We start from the raw sequence: 19891 nt of genomic DNA on the forward strand, positions 1-19891 counted from the left end.
TAAAAATGCTAATTTTGTTGAGATGAAAAGGATTGTGCTTCTTTTTATTTGACTGGCACATACACAGTCTGGGCGAACATACGGCAGTCGTGCACACATCAGAAGCTAATACAAGCAAGCATACGGCAAGCTCTCTCCTATGCATCATTCTCAAAGGAAAGTCTGTCAGTCGTTTCTCTGTAAAAGTGTCTATTTTTCTAACTTTCATAGAGTCAAACAAAATTTACCGCAATTAAACCAAACTTCTGAGAAAGGACATTCATGGAAACTCAAACATTCTAGTTTTCTTCATACACAACAGTTATTGGTGTCTGTGTATCCCTAGCATGTGTCACCTTTAAGTTCACAGATTAGATTTAACAAAGAGGTTAACAAGATCCACAGCTGCAGGAGCTGATTTCCTGCAGTTAGTGTGAACAAGAGTAATTTTCCTCTGCGGAACAGAGTCGGTTCCAGACCAATGGGTGGCTTTTTATCAACGTGCGTCTGCCTGGTCAGCACATTAATTATCTTTGCCATGTACCAACCACTGTCTGGCTGCTGACTGGGTGTTAAATGACTGCTGTGCTTCCATTTCCTAGAGGTCATTGACACATTTGTCTCCCACTGGAGGCTATCAACACACATGTACTGAAGTGACCTCAATGATTGCCTGTGTTAAGTGCTGAGTACTCCATCTAGGGCTTTCTGTGACTGACGGAGTGCCTGACTAGCCCTAACAAAACAAACAAGCAAACACAATGATAGGGCAGAGCGCTATATAATTAATTTAGCGCTTTACCTCGATTACGATTATTTAACGACAAATAAATAAATAAATTTATTTATTTATTTTTATTTATTTTTTTATTTTTTGCCCTCATAGTTCATTAAAGGGTTGTAGTTTAAAAATACTACACTATTAAATGTGTGATTTTTTTCTAATGAAAGTCTGCATTTGTGTGCATTTCTTATCTTTGTGATTTTAAAATGATTGAAAGAAACAAACTATGGATATTTTTCGAATATTTCGAACAATTGAAATAAAAGCTTTTCATTTTCAGCTCACATTTCGGTTTTATTGTAAAAAGCAAGTTTCCTAAAAAATTACTACATTTTTTGCAAACAAAATAAATAAATATTGCCATGTCAAAAGCAGAAAAAAAAATCAGCATCTCTTTCAAACAAAATACATTTTAAATATTGTCATGCGAAAAGTAGAAAATAACTTGTATCTCTTTTAAATTAATAGGCTATTATTTTTAAAAATGCAATGTGAAAAGTAGAAAATGATAACTTGCATCTCTTGTAAACAAATGTTTTAAATATGCCTAATAAATGTATGCAAATAGAAAACTGCTGATTAAGAGATCTCATTGATCTTTTTTTGTCACCTTGTATGTGTATTTACTCTCGGTTCTTACTGGCCGTTCACACAGAATGCCTTTGTGTCCAAAACTGCGAGACGCAGCATTCAGGAATTTAAAAAAAAGCACAGAATGCCTGCTCGCAATGCTTGCCCCACCTCCGGGGTCTTCTGATTGGTCCACTGTTTTGGAACAGACATTGATGAACGGCGCTGCCTGTAAAAGTTTAAATTCTTTTAATGCGACACTCATGTGCGAGACGCAGCAAAACACGTGAGCGCAACAGTCATACACGTCCGTATATGTCGCGGTAGTATGTTTTTAAGGGGAAAGTATTAACAGGATAAAAAAAACAAAATAACCAGCATGGGAAAATTGCGTCGGTTAGAGGTTCTGAATTTCGATTTCGATTAATTGTCCAGCCCTATACAATGATGTCAGTGATGTGGACTCATAAGATGTGAGTGTTGAAAATCTCATGCAAAACATTGCAACTACATTGTAGCATACAAAAATAGCTGTTAAAAACTATCAGGAGGAGCAGCTTACAAGGTTTCTGACAATAGTAAGTTAAGATTGTCACAAATGAAGTCAAATAAAATCTAAGTCAGGGTTGCACAAGCAATTTATATTTAATTGCCATATGTTTTAGGTGGGAAAAAACAAGGGTTGACGTAGCAAGTGGCACAGCATGTTCTGGAAGAAAACAAGTCCTCCTGAGCTCATCATCGGGCTATGCTGACAGGACTGAACCGGATCGCTATCTGTTACAAACCACGGCTGACCAATGGGTCATAAGGATCAGCTGACACTGACGCTGCAGACCTGTGCTGTAGTGCGCACGGTTTGATACTATCATTCAGATGAAGTAATCAGAAGGTTGAGTGGCTCTCTGAAAAACATCCCTTAGCACAGCACAGCTGAAGCCCATCACTTTATGCAGTAAATAGAGAAACTGGCCAATTCACAATAGGGGCTGATGATACAAAGCACACAGGCAAGGGGTGTACAAGCTAGTAAATGTGTAATGTGAAAAAAAAAAAAAGACAAGGCTGCAAATTTGCTGCCGACAAAAAGCCTTTTTTTTGAGAACTGATACACCAGCAGGTTTTGGCAAAGCTGCAGTGATAAATTAGATGTAAATTACTGTGAGGAACTACTTTAGATACCACTCATAGAAGTTATTTCTTCCTCCAGTGAGTAGGGATAATTTTATATCACCAGTAGAATTTGATGACGAAATAAAATTCAAGTAACACTGAATATCGCAATGATTTTAATGCCTTTTTATTTTATCATTAAGCTTCCCAAAGACCATGTAATTGGAGTAGATTCCTAATCTCTCCTCATTTTCCTTTAAAAAACTGTTCTGGAGTGGAACTTTTCATGTAATAAGAATAAGATGCATTGTCTTATTGGTGCATATTGGTGCATACTACCATTCAAAGGTTTAGAGTTGGTAAGGCTGTATTTATTTGATCAAAACCATATATTTGTGGTAATATATAACCACAAAATAAAGGGAAAGGGAAGGGAAGTGGTGTGTGGCCAAGTATGGTGACCCATACTCGGAATTTGTGCTCTGCATTTAACCCATCCAAGTGTACACAAAGTAGTGAACATACACCCGGAGCAGTGGGCAGCCAATGCTGTGGCGCCTGGGGAGCAGTTGGGGATAGGGCTGCACGATTCTTGCTAAAATGTGAATCACGATTTTTCTCCATGGGAATTGAGATCACGATTCTCTTACACGATTCTCATTTTTTCAACCAAAATGTATTGCACTCAAGTAAAAGTTCAACTTTAAGCGCCAACGCAGGCGTCAGCCAATCAGATCGCCTTATGCAAATACCCTAGCGCAGACGCTAGCCAATCCCGTTCATGCAGCACCAGAAAAGTATGTGATTGGCTGTTATCACTATGAGGGCGCGTCAACACCATGGTCAGCACCAGAGCCATTGAGAAACAGAGTTGCGACACTCCCATAGGCTTCCATAGGAACTTAGGAATGCGGAAGTAAAGCATGGAGCAGCCAATAGTTCCAAACAACCGATAGTTTCAGCATTGAAGCCCATTCATTTCAGTGCTTCTCAAGCACAGTTGCCAGAAATTTTAGGAAATTACAGCATTTTTTGCCATTTTAACGCATTAGTTTATCTCTCGGAAATCTGACCAGTAGTTGTATTTTATGAAACGTGTTATAGTTAATGTTTATTTTTAGATAATAGGCAGTATATGCTATATTTGCAGTTAGATACGTTAGATTAGTTACGTGAGAAACACCTTAATAGCGATCATAACCAGATGCTAGTTGATGCTAGTTGTTTTACATCTTTCTGTAATCTTTCTCTCCCTGAAGGAAGTTGAATTAACCCCATTTATTTCGGTATCTTTGGAGCATTTTCACTGGTAAGTTGATTAAATAACTGCTTTTTAAAATATTTTAACGCCTTAGCTGACCTATTCTTGAATAGTAATTAATAGTGGTATTTATAATAGCTAGTGAGACTATTAGATTTTTATTATATTATTATAGATACACTAGCTACAATAACTAAACTAGTTATCATAACTGTATTAAAATGTGAATAATAGATGACCATAGATGAAGAAATATATATATTAATACAACACCACATTTTACATACTAATTAGATTTCTTATACTCTTTAAATAAGCATAAATTATTTCATCATTAGTCTGTACATCCACAGGAATAAGTGTAACAAAAACACACAAAGTCATGCCTCAAGTCTCCAATCTTTATTAAGCAGTTTACACTATTTATACTTTGCATACAAAGAAATGTAACCGCCTTATACTGTGTGTTGCATTGTACTATGTTTTTACTCCTCCATAGTTAAACAAGAAAAACCCATTAATATTATTTCCATTAAACTCCACAGACAAACATTGTTACTTTGTTGTTGTCTAACCCGATTAATCCCATTCAAGCCTATGGACAGCGCGGAGCTGTTTGGAACTATTGAGAGCTCCATGAACCACGTGACCGCGGCAGCGAGATCAAAGCGTGTTTCTCAACGGCTCTGGTCAGCACCAAGCTTCAGACATGCCCTCCGTCAAGCGTTGATGCTGACGCCCCGTTGAAGCAGCGCTGTGCAGAATGATCACCGTATGACATCAAAGTACCGCAAGAGCGATTTGAATGCATAGGATCCGACTGCTTTCTTACCGCTCGTGGTACTTTGATGTCATACGGTGATCATTCTGCGAATGCGCCTATTGACTCCATTTAGGTCTGCCGCCTTGTTACACGTCACGTGAGTGACAGCGGAATGTGGCCAATGAGGGAGAGGAGAAAAGTGATCGAGATTTATGATTGATTGGTGAATTAATAGTGTTTTGTTACTGTGTGAGTGTGACCAATAACGCGTGAATGCAGGGAGATACACGGAAGTGAATCGCCGTCATTTAGAAATGAGATCGCATTTATGTATGAATCGAGATCGTGATTTTTTTTCGATTAATCGTGCAGCCCTAGTTGGGGGTTTGGTGCCTTGCTCAAGGGTCTCACCTCAGTCGTGGTATTGAGGGTGGAGAGAGTTTTGGTTATTCACTCCCCCCCACCTACAACCCACGACCTTCGGGTTTACAAGTCCAACTCTCTATCCATTAGGTCACGGCTGCCCCATTAACTGATAATAAACTGATACATCTTAACAGGACTCTGCAATGACAGACATTTAAAGGAACTACTTATTTTAACTAGAAACCTTTAACATTAAAAATATCTTCACTGATCAAATATTGATGAATAAAAGTGAATAAAATTGCTAATCTCAAACGTTTGAACAGGAGTGTAGATATTTTACATGTAAATGTATTCATTTAGCAGATGCTTTTATACCAAAGCGACTTACAAATACACGTATCGCAATATTTTGTTTGGCGATACTGTATCGATTCTCAAAAACGGAATATCGATATAAATAAAACAAATCGTACAGGAGTCATGGTAGTTGTTTCATTTTGAGTTCATATCCCGACTGCTACAGAGCGGTCTTCATCTCTGAACCTAAACAGTGACAAGAAATACTAGCATTAGGGCATGCCACTAATTTTAGCATTAATATAGTTCGCTGCCAGTAATGGAGGATGAAAGAATTGTTCCAGCTCTCGTTTCGGTGTACAAAGATGAAGTGTAGCGCCATTTGGGCTTTTGCGGTAATGTCCGCCCTGGGACCGCGGCGCGAGCGCCACCTCGGTTTCGCCACTTGCCGCGTCCCATGTGAAAAGCCTTCGCGCAGGGCACGACGGGTGGTAGGGTCAATAACGTTGAATGTTACACGGACTGATTATTGCAAATGCAGATCCCAATGTGTTCTGGTTAAACAATTTTAATTTATTTATTTATTGCTAATGTTTGCATATGGTGGTGTGCTCTTTATGATAGCTTTCCTTAAAAAATATATCCTATTCATAAAATAAGAAATATCCCAATTTATCGCCTTGCTTACAGTATCGCAATGTATCGCAATATATCATATTGCAACCCCTGTCTCGTGATACGTATCGTATCGCCAGATTTTTGCCAATACACAGCCCTACTTACAAATGAGGAATACAAGTGATTTACACAAGAGGTGCTATTATTATTATTATTAATAATAATAATAATACCTTATCTGAATTATGTGCTGAATGGTTTATATAATTTAAACTCTGCTAAGATAACTTGCTACATGAATGCTTTTAAATAATTTAACCCTCTGGTTGTGTTCGGACTCCTGTCACACTTTTGGTGTTCCCGGTCAAAAATGTGCTCTTTTCCTTTAAACCTAGCCAAAAAGCCAGTAGAATAATCGTGAATAATCCCACCCACTCTAAAGCGGTACTCAACTGCAGTGGAAACACAACCCGAGCCGAGCTGAGCCGTGTCGTGCTGTTCTGAGCCGTGCCGAGTTGTACCACGCAGTGGAAAAGCGCCATTTGAGACCGCCGATCAAACATCCCAACACGAATATCGGCCGATAATGATAGGTGCCAAATCTATCGGAGCACCCCTATTTATAATATTGTGGTTCATCCACTGAAGAATTATGTACGTAGTAAAAATCCACCTTTTTTTCCACCTTTTACCTCTGGCATAAAACATTGAATGCTGGGGTCGACAATATAATTGGCCCGGTGGCCCGGACGTACTTTTAAAACCGTCAGGGCCACCAGATCGCTCCAACCACTAGCCCGGTGGGGCCAGTAAAAATAATGCCTCGATTAAAAAAAGTCTAATTTCACATTAATTACCTGTGGTTCTGTGTTTTGATTTCTGTTAAATCGTCTCGGTAACCACCGCTAACACGTTACGTGATCCCGACAGCCTTACAGATGCAGCGGGTTTATGCGGGTTTATGCGCGTTTATGCGTCTGCACCGCCTTGCTCGCTCCCGCGGTCACGCACGCAAACTGCACACTGCTGCTCAGCACCTACCTATAGCTACTATTAAGCTAGGCTACATGTTTCTGAAACCCCCATCACTTGGCCAAACGCCGGGTAAAAAAGAGAAGGCAAGGAAGAGAAAATAACCAGAGGAATTGAGGGAAAGCGAAAGGGAATACGAAAAGAAAAGGCAGAGAAAGTTTCAGCCCCAGTGGCGAGACCGCTGGAATTGGCTGGGCTTAGGGGTGTGCGATATGACGATTTTTGATCGTGCACGATAAAAATGTCTCCACCATCTGCTTTTGAATAAATATCGTAGTATCGTGCTACAGCACACATTGTCAAATACAGTTCTGGTGCCTCCGTCTCTATATACTGTACAACACGACATACAGCAGTAGAGTTACTATGACAGGACACTGCACTTATTCGTGATCGCAAAAGTACATTATTTGCACACAAGCCTTGCTGGTTAAATGTTTCATTCGCGCGCTGGTCTGACGTGCGCGTTTTCTGAGCGCATACACCTGAAGCACGCGCACTAAAAAGCCTGTCTAACAGCGCCTGATTACTCAACTAACTTATTTTTTGCGCTAATACTGTCAAAACACACAAGGTTTGCATACAGACTCAGTTGGTTATCTCTAAAATGAAAGTAAATAGTTAAGAGAGAAACGGATGCGTGCCTGTATATTAGATGCGTGCAGCTCTTAAAGGGACAGGACACTAAACATGCTGTCGACTGTCATTAAAGGGATAGTTCACCCTAAAATTTAATTTCTGTCATTATTTACTCACTCACATGTTGTCCCAAACCACTATTAATTTCTTGTGCTCAACCCAAAAGAAGATATTTTGAAGAATGAGGGTAACCAAACAGTTGCTGGTCTACATTGACTTTGATAGCAGGAAAGAAAAATCCTATGGAAGTCACTGAGGACCAGCAACTGTTTGGTTTTCCACCTTCTTCAAAATAGCATTTATGTTCAGCAGAAGAAAGAAACTCATTCAGGTTTAAAACAACTTTTGAGTAAATGATGGTATAAAAATAAAACATTATGACAGAATTGACAGATGACAGAATATTTATTTTTGGGGGAACTATTCATTTAACGTTAACAAAACAACAAAACGCAAAGAGAAAAATCACTCACTATTCTTGACTGAAAAACTTTAATACAGTTGCTTTAGGAATCAGTCTATGTAGTGTTTTATTTTTATATTTGTTCATTCAATTTCATTGAATGCTCTGCTAAATACACCTATTGTACCTGAAAATAAAGCACTGTTTGTTTTATTTGTATATTATGTGTATATGTAATGTGTATCTTTTGTTCTTATTTTTTAATAAGAAAGATAGAATGATGACAAAGATTTTTATCTTCGCCCACTTTGGCCTAAATATCTGCCATGTCTTTTTTTTGTTACCTTGAAAGGCTTTGTCTTTCTAGTTTGGCTGTAATGCTCAGACAACTTGTAAAACCAACATGACAAAGAATCGTGATAAAATCGTGAATCGTGATATTTCTAAAAAAAATCGTGATATGATATTTTTCCCATATCGCCCACCCCTAGCTGGGCTACGATCAAGAAAAAAAAAGAGGTTTACTGTGAGCTCTGCAGATCAATGCCCACATATGCAGACAAGTAAGTTAGAGAAAAGTTAACGTGTATGAAACCTATGGTATGAACATAATATAATGAATTGCTGTGTGACTACAGAGAATGAATCCTATGCAATAGGTTTATTTGCACTTGTTTCATGTTTTTGCACAGTTTTGCTGCACTTTGCACTAAACCTACCTTAAAAAAAATAAATGTTATTCATGTTGTTCAAGCAAACTGTTCTTTTTCGTGAGTATTGGGATCAATACCCGACGCGTTGACCTGGGCCAGTGAACTTCAAAAGACCCGGAGGGCCAGTGGCAAATTTCCCTTATTGTCTACCCCTGGAATGTACTTAAGAAATGGCTGTACAAACCTTTTAAACAATGTAATAGAGAAACCTATATCAAATATCATTAAAAAGGCATACAAAATATCAAGACATGCTTTAGCTGTATCACACAACCCAACCAACAAGTGATATTACCTTCTTAAAAAAAAAAGAAAAGAAAAAGAACTGGCTCAATCAACAGCCATTTTCAGAAACTACAGACTCAGGACATTAAATACAAATCAATAGCTGTACCCTGCAGCACACATCAACAGTAGGAAAAAGACATTTGTATCCAGAACACAAACCACAACTTGAGAGAGGTGACCTATTCTTCTACCTCCTGCCACAAATACACAAAGGAAATTTAACAGTTTAATGTAGGGCTGCTTCAGAGAAAGTCAACCCTTAAGCAGATTTATGTCACTTTGGTCATTAAGTACACACGTCTAACAACAGGATCAATTCTGCAACCCTTAAAACTTCCTAAATAAAATTAATACAGGCAGGAAATGGATGAGGGTATTAAGAGAATCGCAGAGGTTGCAGTGCTTTGTTGTTGCGCACATATAGGAATCTTTCACAAACAGTATTCCCAACATGAGGCGAATAAACTACAGCAACCCCACCCTGTTCCTCCGGTCTTCCCTTGACAGCCTGTGAATTAATCAGGCAGTAAACAAAGCTTGGGAAGCGACAGAAGGGGAGCGCAAGACAACTAGAAAAAAAATGGATAAAAGAGATGCTAAGACTTACCCTGAGCCAGCATGCTGAACTCCAAGAAGAGGGCGATGTGGTAGAGCTCCATGGCCTCTTCAGCCTTACTCATGCATCCTCTTCCAGCCACCAGCGCCTGAACTTCACCCAGACTGCCTTCGGAGGGGCTCCCGCGCAGCACCAGGGAAAGGTCCACCGCGTCGGTGTACATGCAGTGCAAGACCACACGGGCGTATTTCTTGGGAATGATGGATTCGTCGAGGATAATACGGGTAGGGGTTTGCAGAGTTCGCTCTGTGATCTCCTCACCTGAGCGGATGCGTCGTTGCAGCAGGTTGCGGAAGAAGGGCGAACGTGCTGAGAGTACGGCCTTGTGGGCCCTTAGCTCCTCATCTGGCGAGCTGTGGTTCACCCCTGCGCCACTAGGTGCAGGTCCACCTGCTCCGAAAGCCTCCACCAGCTCAGAGTCTGAGGAGAAGCTCAGCAGTGAGTCAAAATACGGCATGTGCTCACAGAGGTTTCGCATGTCGGCTTCTAAGGAGTTGGGCGTACCGAACTCCTCGCTCAGTCTGACCAGCACATCCACATTCTGCAACCTCGCGTCCTCTGAGCCCAGCTCACCTGTATAGAGGTAATGCAGCAACGAGGAGAACATGGGCGCATCCATGCCCGCCGTCCCAACGTCTAACAACACCTCGGCCCCGTAACCTGGCGATGACGAAAGCAGGGTCTTGAAGAATGGGCAGCGGGCAGCCAGAATGGCACGGTGTGCTGGGAAGCAGGAATCCTGGAAGATCAAGTCCACATCAGTGCAGTACTTGTGCTGATAAAGGGTGGCTAAATCACACTGCAGGGTGCGAGCTTCGGGCCGGGCTAGGCCCGCCTGCAGACTGAGCTCTTTGAGTGCTGCCGTGCCCTCATACTCCTCCACCAGAGCATTGACGTCACGCACGTCCCAACCCGAGAGGAGCTCGCGCATCTGTCGTGCATGATCAGCAGACCGACTGGATTTGCGTCGCTTAATGAATCTCCTCTTGAGCGTGGCCAAACCGGAGCTCTTTTTCTTCTTGTCCTGAGGTTTTTCAGGGCCATGTTCTAGGCTGTAGAGCTTGGACTCGCCGCCATAACCCTGTGGTGCATAGGAGGCGCCTGGTGACAGAAAAGAAACAAGCTGTGTAAGAGTCTGGAGACCTTCAAAGTTGTCAGCAGGAAAATATGCATTGTGAGGTCTGCTGACGTTAGAATTAAAGTTTATTCCAAATATGTGCAACACCACATGGCTTTGCTTTTTGCAAGTGCTTCAGAACAATTCTAAAATACACTTTACTTTTAATGACATTGGACCAATGGAGTCCAATGTCATTAATGCAATAAAACTGAATGCAATAAAAGTACAAAAATTACACTACAACTGGATTGAACTTGTGTCTCTATAATTGTGACTCTATAACAGTCATCAAAAAAAAATTAATTCATTGTATGGCGAAATCTAAAGGGATAGTTCACCCAAAAATGAAAATTCTGTCATTGTTTACTCACCCTCACCTCTTCTTGACGTAACATTGTATAAACAATTCCAACTTCAAAAAGGAAAGTATGTAACCCCAAACCACTTAATGTGCACTTTTAAACTTTCCCCCCCTCTAAATCTCAAAATTTTCAACTGCCAAAAAAGGAAACTATGAAGTCATCTAATGTCCTCCCCAGCATGGCTAATATCTCCCTGACGACACTTTATGTCTCAATCCAATGTTCCACTTCTCATTGTAGGCCAACTGTCATGCATGGTTTAGCATTTTGAAAGCACCATTACTTTACTGATCTCAAAGACAGCAAAAGACATGAAAATATTCACATCAGAATATGCCGTTAAAACCAGACTCTGTGGGATACTGAAGGAAAAAAATTACGAAGCAACTGCTGACAGTTGTGATACAATTTCCAAGCCTTTAAATAAATGAATACAGACAAGATGTTACAGTGAAAGAATATGAAGACTGTCCCAGCTGGTGAAGTCAATAATTTAATGAGATTCTATTTCTCTGTGCTGTTGAACTGCCTTTGAACATGAACATTGTTCTTTGTTTTTGTTTTTTTTAAACAATAAACAAATGTAGATTTACTTTATATTCTAGTCAAAGATGAACTTCTGTCTTTGAGAGAAATTTCCTTTTCTTGTAATAGAAAAAAAAAAAACTATCATATTGCAATGTGATTCAGAGAATTTGGGTCTGATATATGCCATCTGAAACCCAAAACATTTAATATTTTTTTCCATTTCTAACCTTTCTATCGTTATCGATCACAATAGTTGCTAAACTAGGAACAACAAATGTCTCTATAATAGCTTTGAAATGTGAGTTTACCTATGAAGGTCTGCTGGGTCTGTGGGTTACCCCCGAATCGAGGGGAGCACGAGTGAGGGTAGCTGGAGGCATTCACACCCATCCTCTCCCCCCTTCTTCCTCCTCTTAGTCACCCTGCTGGATCATTCCGTCTGAGCGTTGACGCACTGAGTAGCTCACGGCTGCGCTCAATCAGACCTATATGAATGTGGCGACACTGCAGCGATGTCCATCATTCCTGGGAAAGAGAGAGGTGGGGGTAGAGAATACATTAAACGTCAACAAGACAATCACGGACAAACAAAATATAATATAATATAAATACAGTATTATAATATAAAAATACTACATCTCAATATTATAATTTGTATAGTTTATAACTATTATTATTATTATTATTATTATTATAGCAACATTTATAACATGATTATTAATACTACAATTATTTTAATGAATTATAATTATCTAAAATAAAAAAATAATAACTATTTATAATTCAAATGCAATATAAGTTAATATAATTTAATTTCTAAAAAAAAAAAATCTTGATTTAAAATTTTTTTTTTTAAAAGGAAAAGCAATCAAGTGTGTAAAATGGCACCGAATTGTTCTTGTTCTAATCTGAAAGGATGGCAAACGAAACGAACAATACGAGCAAACCAAACAGAAAACATAAGCAGAGCTTTGATGTTTACTTCTGCTCTTGAAGACCATTACAATACTGCTGGAGGATTCTGACTTATTCAAACGCTCCCACTGATGTCATGCTAATGGAATCTGACACAGAGGCACAACTGGCTTGTTTACTCAAGCTAAACAATGTCTAGTACTTCACGTCTCTTTTTAGTTCTCTGTAATCTCCTAACATTGGCCTGTGACCTTGCTTTGGCCTTCAGCGTTCAAGGCTGCAAGTTCACACCATCGGCACGATGTATAATTTCTAGAAAACCAGACATCTTCCTTTGAACTGACCTGGCAACAAACCGAATGCTGTTAGTTCTGTTAGTTGCAAAATATGTATCTTCTTGGGGAGGTGGAAGACTGGGTTTTGCTGTATCCAGATGAAGAGATATTGCTCCATCCAGATATTTATGTTTCACATTACATTCCAGCCTTGTGCTGCTGGGAACTCCTCAAACGGGAGGCCATAACATTTTGGGGAGATGCAAACGCTTTACATCCCCCACTTGTGACATTGAGAGTCACAAGGGCAGAAAAGAGGAGAATTTTCTAGGCTGAGCCAAAGCCTAAGGACACCCATCTCTAGCCATCTTTAGCTTTACACACACAGTTAAACCTCGATTAGACTTTCATTGCATGTGCGCAAAAGCACAGATCCCTTGTCTGCTCCCTCAACACTGGCTGGAGTTGTTTGTGAAATCCCCAGAGGTCAGAGCGAGCAAGACTGTTTTTCTCTGACAGGGTGTGAACAAAGCCGTCTGCAGTGGAAATGAGTTGCAATATGCATTCAGCTGATGGAAATCCCGTTAGCTCCAGAAACTTGCTAAAATACAGCGACTTCATTAACTGACTGCTATACTTTTTTGTTATACTTCAATATATTCTGACAATACATCAAAAGCAGCATAAATAATTTGATTTTAAGAATCTTGTTTAATTAACTTGTTTTGGATATTAGGCCTAAATAAAATGTATTCTTAAATTTGCTAGAGTAATAAACATACATTTCCAAAACCTAGTCACCTGCCAGACTAAATTAGACCAAACAAATGAAAATATATATTTGGTCATAATTTCTGTGCTCCACAGTGATATCAGAGGGACATGCATATGCATTCGCAGACTAATGTTTGGCATTTAGTCACTTTTATGCGGTGTTTGGAATGTTCTCTACAAACTAGCAGTTTTAATGCAGTGACTTTGCTGACAAACATCAGTCTCTTTTGTTGGATCTTCAACAATCAAAGTGCTGTGGCATTACTACAAAGAAAAGAAAAGAAATAAGAGCTATCCTTTAACTTCTGACCTTTGTCCATGAAATAATTCCAATTTTGCAGATGTGCAGGGTATGAAATTAAAACCTACCACCATCCAATGCTGTATGTTTAGTAAAGTGGCAGGTAATTTTGCTTATCTGCCAGCCACTGTGGCAGGAGACATCTCGGATTGACACTGACATGAAATGTCGTTGCAGCGGTTTCAGCTTTATTTTGACATGACAGAAGACTATTATTATTATTATTACAACATTTAATGTTTTAATAATTGCTCCAGTGCAACTGTGTTAGGTTTTAATAGTTTAATATAGTACTAATAACAGCAACAAAAACAATGCTATTATAATTATTATTAATATTATATACTAGTGGCTATAATTAGATGTGAATAATAATAATAATAATAATATCATCATCGTTATTATTAGTATTAATGCTATAGTTATTAATACAAATTAAATAATATAATAATATATTAATAATTACTAATATTATTAAACTAGAAACAAAGTTTGTTGTTCACAAAACAGCAGCGTGAAAAAAAGAGGTAATTAAGAGCCTAACTACAGTACACCAGAGGTTGAATATGAATGCTACTAAAAGGAAATTTTATATATACTTAACATATATTTTACCCTATATGTGGGTGGTTTCTGATTCTGACAACCCAAGGGCCTTAAATAATAAAGACTTACAAGCTCTTGAAAAAATGTTTTTGATGTGTAGACCTGTCCAACAGCTTATTTAGCTGGTACCGTAAGTGGAGAACCCTAAAACATGACTCTAAATGTCACATCCTTAACTTAAAAAAAAGAAAGGAAATGAAAAGCTCCAGTCAAAAGAAAATCTTTTGAGACTGAGGTGCAAAGATAAGCAACAGTTTATCACATATTTCATCATTCCAGCAAAGTGTAAACAGGCAGACTCTGCCACTGGAGAACACATCAAATTTACAATTACTGCAAATTCACTGCCACCGTGAACTTGACGAGCATTGATGAATTTGTATTCACTCAGAGCAGCCGAACACTCCATCAGGTGAAATAGCGGTGCATTGTTTAATAAAGTTGCTTTAAAGTACTAAAAATATTAGTCAAAGATAAGGCCTACATTGAGGGACAGCAGGCTCATTATAAACACTCGGCTGTGAAAAATGATAATCACGGTGTCCGATACAACAACGGTCTCTCAACATGAGTGACAGGAATGGAGAGGAAATAAATGAACGGTTCTTTAAGGCTGCAGAGCTCCAGAGCAGGCGCTGACACAGACAGCAGTTATGTAAGCAAGCAGGAGAGTGAAGCAGTTTTGCCACATTAGGCAAATCAATAGGGAGCCTCTGCACCGTTGCTGCAGGGGAAAGTATCAATAATGCACCTCAAGATTTTCAAACCGGCTAGGTTTGCTTTCACCCAAAACGACATTTAAAGCTTCAGAAAGCCAACGTTTCTTTTATTTGGACTACAAATCTAAAGAAAAGAGACCGCAGAGTGAAACAAAATGTGTGCCCTGTGCGTCTGCAAACCTCAAACTGGGTCACATAAATCAGCCTGTATACTCGTTCGTCAATTGCAAGAGGTGGTTTTCCTTGTAGCTGCCTCTGACCCAGCTTCATTCCCATTCTTACATCGACTTCAGTGGAGTCGGGAAATTGATCCTTGATCAATGTTTTTTCCTCTCTGGTTTAGAACGATCAGAATCAGCTTGATAAAGAAAGGTCAGCGTTTAAGAGGAGCACCTGTTTCAGACTGGGCTGTCTGAACAAGCTCTTAATGTCTGAAACAGTCAAGCGTAGCCTTTGAAACACAGTGATTTTGCTTCATCTCGGCCTATGCCTAAATGCTACGCAGAGAGAAGAGATTCGGTTGTTCTTCAGCTTCACTATTTCAGATGACAGGGGTTTCTATGTGGATCCTCCCCCTGAAAAAGCCTGCCATCATCACTTCGACTGGGTGTGCCCCATATGGTGGGTGTTTGTGTGCTCGGATTAAATCGGGCCCTGTGGTTAGAAACGCAGCAGCACTGCAACACTTATAAAAAGACGTTCATACACACTAAAGCATTACACAAAACAACTTGGCACACCATAAAAAGGGCTTCAGACATCGCAACAGTGCCTTAAAGGAATATTACAGGTTCAATAAAAGTTAAGCTCAAGCAACAGCTTTTGTGGCACAATACCTGAAAAACTCATTTTGGCTCATTTCTCTTTTCACAAGCAAAAACTGAAGCACTTATAATGGACTTAAACGGGGTCGATCCATAAAACTTCAAATACTCACAGTTTCAATAGTATAGACAGATGATGTAAACAATATCTGTTTTAACATGATTTTAGCAGGGAACAGCAGAATCACTTACTAAATTTTTGCATGCATTTAATTTAAAATAAAACCTAATACTGAAATACATAAAATCTTAAAACAACCGTTAAAATTATTAGTTCAAAACATACTCTAAATTTAACAGAAAAACTAGGCTAATGTACAATGCCGTTAAAAAGTTTGGGGTTGGTAGTATTATGTATTATGAACTATTACAGTTTAAAATAACTGCTTTCTAGTTGATTATATTTTAAAATGTAATTTATTCCTGTGCTGGCAAAGCTGAATTTTCAGCATCATTACTCCAGTCTTCAGTGTCACATAGTCCTTCAGAAATCATTTTAAGATGCTAATTTGAGAGAGAGAGAGATATATATATATATATATCTCTCTCAATTTGATATATATATATATATATATATATATATATATATATATATATATATATATATATATATCAATTTGACATATATATAACTTAATATATACATATATATTGGGGCATACATATAACTTAATTTTTATTGAATCCAGAATATTCCTTGAACTGAGCTGGCACAAGCTCTTACGTCACTTTACTCTTCCAAATCACATAGCTGCATATCCATGACCCAATAACAACATACAGACATTGCAGAATGTATTCCCAGTGTTCTTTGTGCCATTTTCATTCTGTTGCATTTGGACATGACCAGTTATATCCCATCTGATTTCAACATAAACGTGCTCTCAAATTCTGCTGCCATACGTGAATGTCAAAGACATCCAGTTTGCATGGTAGCATGAGAGTAAGAGGACTGTGAGAGAGAAAGTTAAATGTGTTTGGGGTACAACACTTTACCAGACCACTGAGCATAAGCAATGTCCATTGAAAATCACTGGTATAAAGGGCTCTCTGTTCCAGGGAGTCTGTAGTTCTCTCTGAGGTGGGGAGACAGAGATGGGGGGAAGGGGAGGGGTCAATGGCACCCCGTGGCAGTTTCCTGTGAGCGGTGGCGGTCTGGCTCGTGTGAAACTAATGAGCGTGGACAGAGCCAAGCCACACCAGGCCAGCTGCAGGTCGTCTGGTCCACCCTGTCCTGCTTTTCTACTGGAATTCCACAGAGATTTGAGCATCAGAGCTGGGCAAAGAACATAAAGATGCCATGCGATCAAATTTTTATCCATCACGTCCAATAATATTCATTGAGTGAAACACAAGGAGACCAGCACCCTTGAAGGACAGCATGCCGCCCCAAACTGCTTCTTTTGATGATGAGGGTGCATGACATTTCATCAGGAGACACGCTGCCTTGACAGACAAGGCTCGCCCTTTTCCGGAGGGAGCTTGAGGAATGCTTCACACAACACTCGACCCATAAACCGCCCTCAAAATGTGAAATTCAGCCAATAATTTCATAAAACATCTAATTAGGTCCTAAAAGGTCAGACTGTCACAAGACAATGAGATGTTTTCTAAGGAGATTGGCCATGTTCTAGTAGGGATGCAACGATATCATTTTTTCAGAACCGATCCGATCCTGAAAATTCTGAGTATCTGCCGATACCGATCCAATCCGATACCAGCGCAGTTTTTTTTTTTTTTTTTTTTTTATCAATGTAGAATTTCTATACTTCTGTGTCTGTTACTCTTTTGTGCATTAAACACAATCTACTACATATAGATAACTTAATTTTAATGAAAAAATAACAAATTAAAAAAATATATAATCATAATCTATGACAAAAATACTATTATAAACTTGGTTTATAATACAGCAAAAGATACTCTTGAAGAATCATGGGTGCGCAAGAATTTTATAAAACCTAGTGAAACATTTTTATTTACAAATAAGTGTAGGACTAAATCTGGTGAAATTATACACATTGCTCTTTGAATTGTTGTAAAATACATTCATGAAAAAACAAGCAAATACATTTATATATAAATACAGGTCCTTCTCAAAAAATTAGCATATTGTGATAAAGTTCATTATTTTCTGTAATGTACTGATAAACATAAGACTTTCATATATTTTAGATTCATTACAACACAACTGAAGTAGTTCAAGCCTTTTATTGTTTTAATATTGATGATTTTGGCATACAGCTCATGAAAACTCAAAATTCCTATCTCAAAAAATTAGCATATTTCATCCGAACAATAAAAGAATGGTCATTATGTTCATTTATGCACTCAATACTTGGTCGGGAATCCTTTTGCAGAAATGACTGCTTCAATGCGGCGTGGCATGGAGGCAATCAGCCTGTGGCACTGCTGAGGTGTTATGGAGGCCCAGGATGCTTCGATAGCGGCCTTAAGCTCATCCAGAGTGTTGGGTCTTGCGTCTCTCAACTTTCTCTTCACAATATCCCACAGATTCTCTATGGGGTTCAGGTCAGGAGAGTTGGCAGGCCAATTGAGCACAGTAATACCATGGTCAGTAAACCATTTACCAGTGGTTTTGGCACTGTGAGCAGGTGCCAGGTCGTGCTGAAAAATGAAATCTTCATCTCCATAAAGCTTTTCAGCAGATGGAAGCATGAAGTGCTCCAAAATCTCCTGATAGCTAGCTGCATTGACCCTGCCCTTGATAAAACACAGTGGACCAACACCAGCATCACTGACTGTGGGTACTTGACACTGGACTTCAGGCATTTTGGCATTTCCCTCTCCCCAGTCTTCCTCCAGACTCTGGCACCTTGATTTCCGAATGACATGCAAAATTTGCTTTCATCCGAAAAAAGTACTTTGGACCACTGAGCAACAGTCCAGTGCTGCTTCTCTGTAGCCCAGGTCAGGCGCTTCTGCCGCTGTTTCTGGTTCAAAAGTGGCTTGACCTGGGGAATGCGGCACCTGTAGCCCATTTCCTGCACACGCCTGTACACGGTGGCTCTGGATGTTTCTACTCCAGACTCAGTCCACTGCTTCCGCAGGTCCCCCAAGGTCTGGAATCGGTCCTTCTCCACAATCTTCCTCAGGGTCCGGTCACCTCTTCTCGTTGTGCTGCGTTTTCTGCCACACTTTTTCCTTCCCACAGACTTCCCACTGAGGTGCCTTGATACAGCACTCTGGGAACAGCCTATTCGTTCAGAAATTTCTTTCTGTGTCTTACCCTCTTGCTTGAGGGTGTCAATGATGGCCTTCTGGACAGCAGTCAGGTCGGCAGTCTTACCCATGATTGTGGTTTTGAGTAATGAACCAGGCTGGGAGTTTTTAAAAGCCTCAGGAATCTTTTGCAGGTGTTTAGAGTTAATTAGTTGATTCAGATGATTAGGTTAATAGCTCGTTTAGAGAACCTTTTCATGATATGCTAATTTTTTGAGATAGGAATTTTGGGTTTTCATGAGCTGTATGCCAAAATCATCAATATTAAAACAATAAAAGGCTTGAACTACTTCAGTTGTGTTGTAATGAATCTAAAATATATGAAAGTCTAATGTTTATCAGTACATTACAGAAAATAATGAACTTTATCACAATATGTTAATTTTTTGAGAAGGACCTGTATATAGGCTATTATAAAATTAAAAGACATTTCTTTTAAATCTATAGCACAATAATGAAGGCAGCAACATATGATAGATAGGACAGAACAAGAAAGACTGTTAATAATCTTTCATTGCGCAAAAGTATTCTAATAAGTAAGGCTCCAATATAGAGCAGCAGAAAGCGCTTATGCGCATCCCGTGCGCAGAATGATGCGCTTGAAGCGACACGGAGTCACAGCGCGCAGCCCTCGGAGTCCGCATAGAAACGTTCAAAGTAGAAGAGATATTAATGCGTAGTGTATTAAATCTGTGCGTAAGTTTCTTTTAACAGTTTTAAACCTCAGTAACTGTGGTGGGGTTGGGGTCAGAGGAGTATTGGGTCACTTCAATGTTTTA

At 39.2% G+C, this 19891-nt stretch overlaps 1 protein-coding gene across 1 annotated transcript in view; it reads right to left on the reverse strand.

Moving 5' to 3' along the window:
* LOC306880678 (BTB/POZ domain-containing protein 7-like) overlaps positions 1–19891 on the reverse strand; it is a 59111-nt gene that overhangs the window by 25232 nt on the left and 13988 nt on the right. The window contains exons 2-3 of the mRNA XM_079434382.1: positions 11764–11980; positions 9437–10546 (exon numbers count right to left, since the gene is read on the reverse strand). Coding sequence (XP_079290508.1) covers positions 9437–10546; positions 11764–11845 — 1192 coding nt within the window. The 5' untranslated portion in view covers positions 11846–11980. The remainder of the gene's footprint in view (positions 1–9436; positions 10547–11763; positions 11981–19891) is intronic.

This window comes from Barbus barbus, assembly GCF_936440315.1.
Source record: "Barbus barbus genome assembly, chromosome: 14".
Classification (NCBI taxonomy): Eukaryota; Metazoa; Chordata; class Actinopteri; order Cypriniformes; family Cyprinidae; genus Barbus; species Barbus barbus.